Below are 13,423 nucleotides of genomic sequence, written 5' to 3'. Positions count from 1 at the left end.
TATTTCTTAATGAATTTCCTTTTAATAGGCTCCTCGCTTTGTTGTTTTTTGACCGTTTTGTTTGCTTAATTGGGATCCTCAATAGATTTTTTGCCTAACAAGGAAGCTTACAAAGACGATTCATACCAGTGTTTTGTAGTAATACACGATAACAAAACTGCAAGAAATAGTACAGTATTAAGTGCACGTTTATGCTTTTCTCAGGCACGCATGCGTTAGAATTTAACAAAAAGCACAACTTGATAATCTTAAAGTTGATACATAGATTAGAATGGAAGCTTGAAACGGGCTAAAAAGTGTAATTTAATGCGCCTTTTAAAGTAATTAAACTTCTTACTTTCAAAGTTTTAAAGCTTAAGAACTTTTTAAAATAGACGTGGATCCACACACAATCACAAATTTTGTTAAACGAAGTTAAATACACAATAATTCGAGAGTTTCCTGTTTTAAAACACACACTCCTGTTTTGTAAAAAGTTGGTAAATGCACGCTGAAATTTTATTTTCACAGATAAAAAGCACTCCAAACTCTAATTGAAAGCGTACTGACAATAATTGCATTTTTCACAACTCAGTGCCGCTCTACTTGTAGATTTCTAGAGTTTTGGGATTAGATTTGGTGCGATAAGACTTGAGTACGACCACTAACAAACTCTTTTCAATAAAGTCGCGTTAAGGGTCTTTGGAGATGCTATTACAGATGTGGTCCAAATCAGGCTGGTTATTATTAGAGTCCACAACCTCTGCACTTTGCTAGAACTTTCCCCTTGCTTTATTTTCGGCCACTGGGTATGATAAAGATGGCAACGTCTTTATGTAATGCGGAGTTATTGATTTGGAAAATGGGGTGCTTGTCAGAATTCATACAGGATTTAATTTGGAGCTTGCTGACGCGAAAAATGCTTATTTTCTACAAATTACCGATTTTTAAATACACAGAGAAAGGCCTTTTTCAGTTTTTGCGTTTTGCAAGAGAAATTAATTACTGCAGAGTGCAGATCAGTTATTTGCAGTTTCGCACAGCGGATGGGTTTACACAAATAAAAAGGTTTCACTTATATGAAATTGCTCAATTATTGTCAAAATTAATTTGTGATGTCTTATTTAATTATTATGGGCATAAAATAAAAAATACAATGTTTTGGAAGAGCGGAAATTTGAGCAAGTTTAGTTTTCTGTTTTTTAATATGTTGCGTTCAAATATTACCTCAAGGCTTTACATGTTTAAAACTGGAATGATGGGAGCTCAATTCCCAAGCTCACCTTAAAAATTCATGGGTTCTATCGAGTTGAGAGTTCGGGGTATCTACAAACTCGTTTTGCAATTTATAGCATATTATGCTCAATAAACCTTGGAGACTTTCGGGGAAATGCACAGACTCGAAAAAGAGTTTATTATTGTTTATTAGGAGAATTCGTTTCGAGTTGAAATTACTTTGATTTGGTTTCGTTGTGTGGAATGAGTGGAGCGTTGGTGCTGTTATTAATGTTGTAAATTAGTTTTAGCGTTTGAATTGGGGCAGGTATGTCTTTGTTATTAACAACATTGAATTAAGTTATGTACGCTGTCAATAACTAAATGGGTAATTGAATTATCGTTACCAAGCTGGTTAATAATTTTGATTTATACGTTCCTCTGCACAATAATTTGGTAAATTGAATAAATATAAACTTTGTGTTTGAACCAAGTTCAGTGACACTTGTGCAAAAAGAAGTAAAGCATAAAGCTTTCAACCGTAGAGCTCGTAAAATTTGAGAAACTACTCGCGATTAAGCAGTTTCATGTTGAATGTATTTCCAGGAGACGGGTGGTGGCCTTCGCTGTCACAATCCATCGACATACAGCTACGAGAGTTTGGAATTATTCCGCGACACTTTTTCATGATAGGGAGGAACAGCTCGAGGAGACACCTTGAGAATAAGTTGAGAATTTTGAAGAGGATTTCGTGCCGAGGTGAGTCGCATTGTGTCACAAATAACGGGTATTGATTGACGTTAATTCCGGAAGATTTCATCTCACTTGCAATATTACAGATCTGCGTCACTCTTTGATCGTCTTAAAAGCAGGTTACTCTCATACAACTTCCGCCATTTCTACCTGACTTTAATATCCTAAATTTCGGATGTCACTTCTTTTTACTGCACTGGCGGTGCAGCAGGTGGTGTAACTTATTCAGAGCTAAATTTTGGATTATGCGATAAAATACAGGGTGTTACTTTTAGGGCCTACAATAGAAGCTTTTTAACGTGTAATATAGCTAGAGCTTTACATTTTTTCAGTTCAACTAAATTATTTTTTCCACACATTTTAATTGCATATTTGAATTTATCTTTCCAAGATAAGTAAAATTTACCCAAGTTGGTGGTACTGTGATAGTTTTTTTTGTTAATATTTTTATTTGCAAGGGTTTAGCTAAAATGTCACAGCTCTTGAACCCTTTGCAATAAATGAATAATTTTTGTTGCATTCGATAACCGAAGGTTCGAAGAGTCCTTCAAAATTTTCAAAATTATTAACTGTCAAAATTCATGGCTAGTATGATTTTTCCAAAATGGTTATCAAAAAACTGCTATAACTTAGTTTTTCAAACGGAACGAATCTATTTTCTTAAGGGCAATTGAAAGAACATTGATATTTACAGTAACTTTTATCCATACGTCCTATACATATCTCTTACAGTTTTTGAAAAAAATCACTAAAAAGAGATTTTACTTCGTAATTTTCATAGTTAATCAAGCAGACCTTACTAAATGATCAACAATTGTTAAACTTTAATCTTTTTTTTAATTCTTAGCTGGTTCATTATTAAATATTAATATTTACGTATGGTTTATTATAACTTAGTGAATTATGTAAAGTAACTCACTCAGTCTGGCATCGAATTTTAAATTTTCTGAATGAAAATGGTGAACAAATCGAATATACTTTTAATTAATAACACAATTTTATCGTATTTTTCGAAAGTTTACTTGATTAAAAATAAAAATAATGAGCTAAAATACAGTTTTTTGTGATTATTTTAAAAACTGTAAGAGGTAGATATAGAAGATTTTAATAAAAGTTTGCATAAAAATTTATGTTCTTTTGATTACCATTGATATAACAGGGTAATTCCATTTGAATTCTAATTATTTTCTAATTATTATATTCAAAAAATCATAGTAAATTTGCAATTTGACAGTTTACAATCCTGATGATTTGAGAAGACTCTTCAAAGCTTTGGCTATTAATAAATGCTAAAAGAATTATTCACTTATTACAAAGGGTTCACGAGCTGTGATATTTTAAATAAAATCCTGGGAATAAAATTTTGTATAAAAAAAATTAAAATACGTTACAAACTATGATAGATAAGTACTAACAACTAGAGTATATTTTGCTTAGTTTTAAGAGGCGAATTCAAGAATGCAATAAAAACAGAAAGTTACTATTCAAAATTTTAAAGTTTTGCCATTTTGAAAATAATTTAGTTGAACTCAGAATGGTCGATTTTGGCTATGGCTGTATTAGAAGTTAAAAGGTTTCTAATGTAGGCCCTAAAAAAATCGTCATGTATAACGCTCACTAACAATTTTTACCCCTAATGTTTTGAATCAACCGACTGTGCGTGGCATCTGATTGCCGTCCGAATTCGGTGATAACGCAGCTTTTGTTGAATAAATTTACAACTTGAACCTAAATTGTGCCGAAAGAATGTAAAATTAAAATCGAAAAAATGGATTAACTAACCTGTGTTTTGTCTTGCTTGAACTAATCCTTAGTTTTGTAATGCAGCTTAATTAAACGGTTACAACTCGCTGCAGCTTGCACTACAAGTAGATAAGAAACATACTTGAGCTGAATTTAAATGCGAACTAAATTCATTTAATCAACTTTTTGTACACATCTCGATATTGGACGTTAAAGCCAGTTGTTTTATGGGCCAATGCGAGTGGAAAAATTGCAGAAATATGAAATATTTTCCACTATATTTTTCATCTAATTTATATGATTGTTGTCGAAGCGCAGGAACGAGCAAGCGTGTCGTTTGATTGTAGTGTCACTAAATCATCATAAATATACTTTGCTTTTATTTGAGTTTGCAGCCGAACGATAAGTAGGTTAGTATATCTATAATACTGGATGATTTATGGTCGCGTTCCTTGCCGATGATTGTGATTCAAGTGGGTGCACGAAAAGGGTTCCCAGAGAATAATTTTCATTTCGAAAGGTCTATATGTTTTATTTTGATGCCCTCAATCTACTGCCGACTGCTTTGTCAAGTCTGAATGAAATTTACCCGAAATATTTAAACTGGGATTAGCCCAGCGATGGAGTCATATTTCTCCGAGTTTGGCACGTGCTCCATTTGCACCATCTGTTTTCGTAAAAATCGCAGATGAGCTTCGGCTCGAATAGAGCCATCGTCGCGAGAAATTAAAGATGATATTTAGAGAGCAAGCGGAGTGAGCCTTTATGGGCGGCTCTCTCTGTGCTAACGTCGTTAAGAGCCCTAATTGTATTTTCTTTCATTCGTGCTTCTATTTTTCCAGCTGTAATAACGTGTCTAGCTGCGGATGAGGCCGGCAAGACGGTGTTGGAGGTAATTGATAACCTGCAACTGGCCCACGATCACAACACATTAACGGTGTTCATGGACGTATCGAATTTGCTCTCGTGGAAGTACGCTCTCGCGCAAAAAAACGCCACCGAGGCGGGCAACGGCACAAATTTCCTGGACGCGGTCAGTTCGGTCAGCAAAAAGTGCATTCTAATCTACAGCGAGGCCGACAACGCGAGTTTGGAGAGTGCCGTTTTGAGGAACGTTCACAAGTCCATCGCGCGTTTGGGCGGCCTGCAGGAGCAGCAGGAGGCGTTCCTGCTGTCGGGCCTGCACGAGGACGGCGCGTTCCGGCCGCTTCTAGCCGTCAGCAGGGACAATGCGAGTGAGTTTGTGGTGGCGGAGGTTGCGGACAACCTGGAGGAGTGGATGCTGAAGCACAAACAGTTGGACGAGTGCGAGGGGTGTGAAAGCGAACTCGCCAAAACGCTGAGTGTGTTGGGGATCCTGGGGTGCTCCTGCCTGTTTGTCACGGTGCTCCTTGGGACGGTGGCGCTGGCCAGGAGTCAGCTGCTGAAGAAGCGCGTCTCCAAGGGGCCCTACAAGGTGTTGTTGACCGCCACCGATTTCGTCTTCCCCCAGATCGCCGACAGTCGCAGGGTGAGTGGAGTTATTGCCGATTTATCTGATTTTGTTCCGGAATATTGACTGGGCAACTTCATGCCAACTTTCGCATTGATTTTCAGCAAGGGACTGTGTCAGTTGCTTTAATTAATTTTAGTTATTAGAGTTAAACAGGACGCTTTATTGGATGTATTAATGGGTTTTAACTTTGCAAATTTGGTACAGCGTTGAGATGCTACAAGTAATAATCTAATTCCATTTGTTGTTCCGGGTGCAGGAAGTAGTTGTTTTATTTAATTATAACTTGGAGTTGTGCCTTTTTGTGCCATTGTTCTTTGACTCTTAATAAACTTGATATTTCATTATGGAATTTTGACTCAATTTTTTAAATAACCAAATAACAGGGAACAAGTTTTTATATAATGAGTTTGCGTGTTTATGTTTCAAATGGGATGAAAAACAAAATTGAAATCATTATCCCTACGCTCATGTTCCATATCTTGCTTTTATTTTCTGTGATTAAGCACAAAGGTTTCTTTATGTACTTATTTACAATATTTGTTGTAGTAACAATTGGCAATTTTAATAATTTACTATTTGTTGCTTTTTTGATGGGAAAAATCTTAAAAACAATTTACCAGAGTTCTGTGCAAAGTTACAATGTATTTATTCTTGCGAAAACAAGTGTAAAACAAAGCTCTCTTTAGAACTCATTTCACGAAAATTGCCGCACGACATTATATTAGAAATTGATTCCAGCGGGTTTTCCTTTCGTTGCGTTTAGAATTTTTTAGTAGCCTGGCGTTATTTTGATCGCAAAACCGGGAAAAATAATGCTTAAAATTAGTGTATTAATTTTTCAAAGTTGTTACTGTTGTAATGATTTTTCAACTCGATTATCATTTATAATTTATTTAATTCGTAACCTTATTTTGTGCATCAAGACTTTAAATTGAGCTCGTTGGGGCGAGGAACGTAATTTCCTGAGCGAATAAATTAATCTCGTCATATAGACATTATTTTTGCGAAGACACTGGCTTTAAGCAGGCCAAGTATATTTTGTAATTAAAATAAAAAGTGTTAATTAAACGTAACCTTTTAATGCGTTCGTTTGCTGGAATTTTTTAGCACACAAATGATTCAAACAACCTTTGTCTTTATACTTGGAAATTTTAAAATTTGAAAGAAAAATACGCCTTGGAAACATTTTCTAATTAGGTATTCTCGTTCAAACAAAAATTTGCAATTTTCCGTTCTTAATTTGGCGTGAAAGCGTATGTTCCCACAAGCAAATAACACGGTGTTCAAAAATAGACTCTTCGTTTCTAGGAGTCATAAATATGTAAAAACATGGGTTTGAACGTAGCATCCTCTTGAGTACGGTGAGTTATTTTAAATAACTGGAATACTTGTGTGGGGGTGATGTCTAGGATCGTGCATTGTTAGACTCCAGGGACATAAATAGGTCAACCACATTTTGTTTGAATTTCACTTACCAACACCCACTTTTATAAAACGACTTTCATTAAAGCTTAAAGTGGAGGATAGAAATCAACGCAGGTTGATCTCGGAAAATCGTCTTGTTATCTGGATCTGCGTTGCCCCTATATTTATGTTTATGTTCGTTTTTTCCCGCTTTCCATTCTACGATGTAGTAAATAACGAAATTATACGGCGAAAGTCAAAGACTTTTTTTAATGAAATTAACAAAACTGTTAATTAGGGTAACTTTCGTTTTGTCTAAATGCCATTACATTGAAAGCTTGCTAAATCGACATTTGATTAAACGTTTCATAAATTCATGAAATATGCAGATCAGTTGGAATTGATTAATTTCGAATTTGTGTAAAGGGATTTAGCGGTTTTGAAAGCTTGCAAAAATGCATTGACAAAATTTTATTTCGTGAAGAGAATTTTTTCGACTAAATTAATATTCAACGAGTACAAAAGAGCGACTTCTTTTATTTAAATCCAATTATTTAAGATGTTCAAGCTTCTGTATTTTCGCAATTTCAGTAAACGATTCAGTGTTCTAAAATACAATTTTGCGGGCATAATTCAATATTCAATATGCTATTAAAAGCGCTACGGATTTGTGAGCTGTTTTTGTTGCAAAGCAAATTTTGTTTGTTAAAATAAATAAAATGTTACGCATTATTATTAGCCACTGCTCCTGTTATGTCCATCAATATTTTGCATGACAACGACAGGTATTATTCGTTAACTTTAACTTGACTTCAAAGAGATGTTTCTCTAAATACTAGCATAGCTTCCATCACTCCCCTTTTTAGTTAATCTGAAACGACTTACAAATAAAACGTTCTCGTCCTCGGTAGTTATTTTGCAATCACTTTGAAATAGCAGAATAAATAAGTACAATTTGTTTCAAAGAATTTTTATACCATAATCTGCCGACAACGACATGGCTTGTCAATAAAATGTACGAAATTCGGGGAGTAAAATTAAGCGATCGATATTATCAATCAAAGTCGCTCGTTTAATTACGAGGGTTCGAGAAACTTTGAGTTATTGGGAGCGTTTACAAGACATTTATATTTTTAATATCAAAAATTTTAATTAAAAAAACTTCCAAGTTGTATTATCATTTTTTAATAACAATTTATCGTAAATTGATTTATTTTTGTCGAGAGTCGCAAGTTTGCGAAAGTTTACGCTGAAATTGCTTCTATTGATCTGAAATTCCAGAGTTTGGGTTATATTTTTCAGCAAAGATTTCAGCTCAGTTGTTTAAACATAAATGGTTTGGGTTTTTGTCTAATTATTTCTTCGTTGTCTGGCCAGGTAGATGAAGGTATCGAGGCGATGTTGTGCTGTTGGCTTCAGCAGCTGCAGGAATTTGGAGGTCCTGAAGTGGATAAGCCGGATCTATTACAAGGCTCAGGGGCATCGGTGAAAACGCCATTACGTGGAGGGTCCAGTCCGAATCTGGCAAAACAACTCATCGTGGACCCTCGAGTCCGATATAATGTACGTATTTGGATATTTTATGCATGCAAGCTGTGGTTCGAGTGTTTTTGCACGTTGTCTCTGGTGCTTACTTTGGAAATAAACCCATTACAGATGAATGCAAATTGCAAACGTGATTGAAGGTGCCAGATTAAACACTCGATAAATGCTAATTCCTGTTTAGTGTGTCCGTTGCTGACAATATAAATGTTCACTATTACAAAGTGCCCAATAAAAATATTTTATACTCGCGTGTTCGAGTTTCCGAATTTTCAAATAAAATTTTTATTAATTATGAAGTCTTTTTCTTTTTTGCATGATTGCGTAAAGTTGGTTTAATTGGGGGAACACCCAACAACCGAGAACACAAAAATGTAAAACACAAAACATACTTTAAATTCTCCAGATAATGCAGTAAAAATTGGGAAGATCGTAAAATTTTTGGTCACTACTTTAATATTCGGAAATTACAATAGTCATTTGGACAAAGGCTCAGTGTATTAGAATTCCAGAGTCAATAAACAACAATTTTTGGGCAAAGAGAGAATTTGAAATTTTTGTACAATGATTTTCTGATTTGACAAATCAATTTTGCGTGTATTTTTTAATATTCTTTGTTGTTTCCAAATTTAAAGCTTTTCTATGCGTGTCGATGGAATTGTCACTTGTATCTAATAGAATTCACCAACGGAGTTTACATTTCTGAACATCTGAACAGAGTACAAACTTTGATTTCAAATAGAGAGGAAAACTTTACGAGTATGCTCTTTAGCTATGAGTTTTATGATTTCGTAATTCAAATCAATACGGGGACTTTTTTATGTGTAATTAAATAATGCACTTTTTCTCAAAAAGACACATTGCCGCAAAATTCCTGCGTACGCTCGTGATGCTCAAAAAGCATTCTGGTAACAGTGATAATGATAACACGTCTGAATGCTTGTTATTACTGCAAGAGTAAATCCTAAATAAATGACACTGTGGCAGGTTTTTCGATTAACACCAATGGCCCCCTGATTTTTTTCTGTAAATTAGGGTCGGTTTTAATGATTAAAAAAAATTAAAAAAAAATTTGTTGTATCTTTCCAATTAACAAGATTTTCCTAAGATGTTTGAGTTTAAAACATCAACACCCTGTGGGTCTTAAAAATTTATAGCTTTTTATCCCCTACTTAACTCCTTTGCGATCAGATTTCCAGAAACCGTAGAAATATTAATTTACTTGAATGCAAGTTCAGAAATATTTTTTTTAATATTTAACGCTTCTGGGGATAGAATTTTGAGAAATCCTAAAATATAGGGTGAGTCACTTATTTCTGACATGTCCTGAGATGCATCCAAAAATACTTACTTATCACTTGGAAACCATTTAGGTTTTAAAGACATTAATTGAATCAACATTGGTTTTTTATCTTTTAAATAATAATAGTCCATAATGAGATTTTAGCAAAAGTGTTAAAACAAACTTGACAATATTCAAACAACGTAAACGTGGATTAATTTTTAAATTTTTTATTGATTACCCATCTGGTCTGCTGGAATAACCCACTATTGACTGACCCTGTATATTTATTACTTTTTTAAGCCGGAAGCTCAAATATGACTAGCAATAAAGATATTTTACAATTAACTTTCTTGAGAAAGCCAAATACTAATTTTCATGGTTAAAACATCTAAAATTACGAATTTTTATATTTAACTTCTTTGCAAGGTGAAAATTTCAAAACTCACCTTTTTCTTAAATATCAGTTTTTATGGATATAACTTTTTGGGGAAGAATTTCTAAAAATCATAAGAGATTTCTTTCTTAAAGCACGTGTTTTTTATCTTTAACAGATATCTCAAGTACTATTTGCTTGGGTATAAGTTTAAAATCACAGATTTTTATTTAAATTTTAACACTTTATTTAAACTTTTTAGAGGTCGATTTAAAAAAAAATTGAAACACGTCTTTCTTTATTATTAAGCTAAGGAGCTAAAATACCAATTTTCATAGATATAACTTTAATATTTCTTTAAAAAATGACGGATTTTCAGTCAAACTTTAACACTTCATTTCACCTCCGCAGAGGCTGATTTTCGAAAAATTCTTTCTAAGGAACATATTTTCCCAATTTAATATTTCTAGGTTCAGTGATTTATGCTGTGAGTTGTCTATCATTCAGTCTGTGACGGAACAGTTTTATACACTTTGTGATCATTTCAATTTCAGTTTGTTTTCTTACCTAATTTAATTTTTAATCGTGAAATGGAAAACCAAAACCGTGCCAAAAACGGCTTAGCATTTAAAAACACGGACTTGTATTTGCTTTGCGTTTATGTCCTGCTGTTTTGCAATTTTTAAACCCAGTAACTTTGCGGATTGCATAAATACAGCGAAATATGTAAAAAGCACGGTCCAATACGTGGGATTAGTGTTAAATTGCGTATCGATTTTATCTTGTTTCAGGGCGATTTGGTGCAAATGAAGCCGGTGCCTTCGGCAGGCGGCACCGTCGAGTTGAAGGCGAAAACCGTGGAACTGTTGGTGTTACTTCACGGCTTAAGGCACGAGAACCTAAATCCGCTGATAGGATGTCTGGCAGAGCCGCCAAGAGCAGCGCTCGTGAGCGAATACTGCGCTCGGGGATCTTTGCAGGACGTGCTCCAGCAGGATGACATCAAGCTCGACTGGTCTTTCCGCTTGAGTCTGCTTACGGATTTAGTTCGGGTGAGTGCAGGATGTAAACACGCACGACGACGGCAAATATCGCAGGATCAATTTACCTGCTGTCTATAATCGATGTTACGGCGGGATTATGTTTACACAGCAGGACGAAATCGCCTATAATAATTTCCTGACGCCCTTACGGCTGTTTCCATTTATTACCACGTGGGTTGGTACTGCAGAGCGTTAATGATCATTGCTCTCTTAAACAATGACTAGCCTCCAAGTTTACAGATTTTGCCACAAACTCACCCGACCTTTGAGAACAAGACGTTGTTTAACAATCTAATTGGGCTGGGTGGGAATATGCCAAAGTTTGCGAGGATGCAAGCGCCTGTTCCCTTTTTGTAAACCAAACTTTGAGAACTAAATTATTTGTGTTTTCAATATAAACAATGAGTTGTGCCCAGTTTTAATTCTACGTGGGTTTAAACAAACTTAATACATAAGATATCGCTTATCAGAGGATGGACAAATTTTCAATTTGTGGTTTAGACAAAATAAAACGTTTCTTATGTATTTTTAAAAGTCTGAGCAGCTGCTCTAGATAAAGTGCAAGAGTTGTTAAATACATTGTAAGCGTGCTTAGTAGACCCTAGGCGATACATGATACTCGCACTGGGCAGAGTATAACAATAAATGATAATATCGGCAAAACTTGGTAATACATACTCATTACAATTTAAACTTTGCCATTACTTTTACAATTATATTTAGGTCATTAATTTACTAGTACATTTTTTATTATGTCTGTTTCACGTACTACAGTAATGCATTCATATTTTTTTGTACTTTAAGCTGTATGAAAAACTAATTATTGCTTTTAGGCTTGATTTAATGACATAACAATAATTCTTGCAATAATTGTTGTCAAAGGCTTAAACCAACATTAAAGATGATTTAGTTTTAAAACAATTGAGTCTAAAAAAGCTATAAAAGATTCCAGTTGACGAACCTTGACCTATTATATTCAGGGTACTGTATGCGAATTTGAATAATTAAAGTTTTGAAAATGTTTTGTGGCTAAGTTTAAGTATTTTTATTTAGTAATTACACGTAGAAATGACAACTTTCTTCGAATTAATAAAATTTTGGAAAAACAATGTAATTTTCTTTTTGCACGGTTTAGTAAATTAAAGCTATACATTGATAAAAAAAATTTTTTATTTACGTTAGTGTGTGTTAATGCTTTTTCTTTAAGGTTAAACTATACAGCAAACGTCTGAAGCACTTGTACTTGTGTTTTTATATAAATTTGAAAAAAAAATTGTGTCATTTAAAAATAAAACTTTATTGATCTTTTTTTTTTATTAAAAAATGGTACGTAATTGGAGGCTTATATATTGAGTTATTGTTTGTGATACTGAATTTTTTAAGCCATTTGAACGTAAGGTTTTTACATAATAACGCTAAAATTATTAAGCTCTTTAAACCGTTTAAACACTGTTACAAATATTTAAAGCGAGATAAGAAGTGGTCTGTGAAGTAATGATTATTATAATTATTAACAATTTTGTTCATTATTTTTCTAAAAAATAAAAATTTGCACGGTCGCTTGGAGAGAAAGCTCAGTATAACGTAGTTCAACCTCAATTTTTTTCTAGTAGGTAATGTGTACAATTGGTGGATGCGCCGGGCTAGAGTTTTTATTAAAACAATTATAATTGTTAAAGTTTTTAAGCCGTTAAAACATTGTTACAAATATTTAAAGCGAGATAAGAACTGGTCTGTGAAGTAATGATTTAAACCAGGAACTATTTTGTTTATTATTTTTCTTAAAAATAAAAATTTGCACGGCCGCTTGGAGAGAAAGCTCAGTATAACGTAGTTCAACCTCAATTTTTTTCTAGTAGGTAATGTGTACAATTGGTGGATGCGCCGGGCTAGAGTTTTTATTAAAACAATTATAATTGTTAAAGTTTTTAAGCCGTTAAAACATTGTTACAAATATTTAAAGCAATATAAGAACTGGTCTGTGAAGTAATGATTTAAACTAGGAACTATTTTGTTTACTATTTTTCTTAAAAATAAAAATTTACACGGTCGCTTAGAGAGAGAGCTCATTATAACATACTTCAACATCACTTCTCTAGTCCGTAATGTGTACAATTGGTGGATGCGCCGGGCAAGAGTTTTTATAAAAAATATTTTAATAACATTGGCCACAAATTTTTATGCAAGCTTTTTGATGGAGTGTGTTTATGACACCTTGTCACTCATAACCAGGAAATTTAAAAACTGCTTTTCTAGAGCGAATGGGAGAGCTGCCAAAATAGAATAAAAGGTTTAGGTAAGCCACAAATTGTTCAAGAAATTGAGTTTGGCATTGGTGAGAGATTCACTCAAAAGAGAATAACATCAAATTCACAACTTAAGTCACGATTAAAGGTGTGTTTTAACCGAGTTTAATCTCGGTATAATTTTATACCCTGAAATATTAACAGTTTATTGCGTCTACTAAATTATACCTCAATACGCGTATTACAATAAAACGCGCATATAAATTAGCCGAATGGAAATTCTCCCTACGAAAACGATCTACCTCAGCCATGAATGCTATCAGCTTCAGCAAAAACAACTCGATT

General features: G+C 34.0%; 1 protein-coding gene across 5 annotated transcripts in view; it reads left to right on the top strand.

Moving 5' to 3' along the window:
* Positions 1–13,423, top strand: part of LOC661745 (uncharacterized protein) — a 38,890-nt gene that overhangs the window by 13,174 nt on the left and 12,293 nt on the right. For all 5 annotated transcript variants that reach the window (XR_001574957.2, XM_015980097.2, XM_008202262.3 and 2 more), the window contains exons 5-8: positions 1,801–1,953; positions 4,533–5,200; positions 7,967–8,152; positions 10,581–10,841. Coding sequence is in view for 4 of the 5 variants with exons in the window: in XM_015980097.2 (XP_015835583.1) it covers positions 1,801–1,953; positions 4,533–5,200; positions 7,967–8,152; positions 10,581–10,841 (1,268 nt within the window). In the remaining variant the exon portion in view is untranslated. The remainder of the gene's footprint in view (positions 1–1,800; positions 1,954–4,532; positions 5,201–7,966; positions 8,153–10,580; positions 10,842–13,423) is intronic.

This window comes from Tribolium castaneum, chromosome 5 (assembly GCF_031307605.1).
Source record: "Tribolium castaneum strain GA2 chromosome 5, icTriCast1.1, whole genome shotgun sequence".
In the NCBI taxonomy this organism is placed as follows: Eukaryota; Metazoa; Arthropoda; class Insecta; order Coleoptera; family Tenebrionidae; genus Tribolium; species Tribolium castaneum.
The sequence above is the reverse complement of the archived record's forward strand: the minus strand, read 5'-3'. Positions and strand labels throughout refer to the sequence as shown.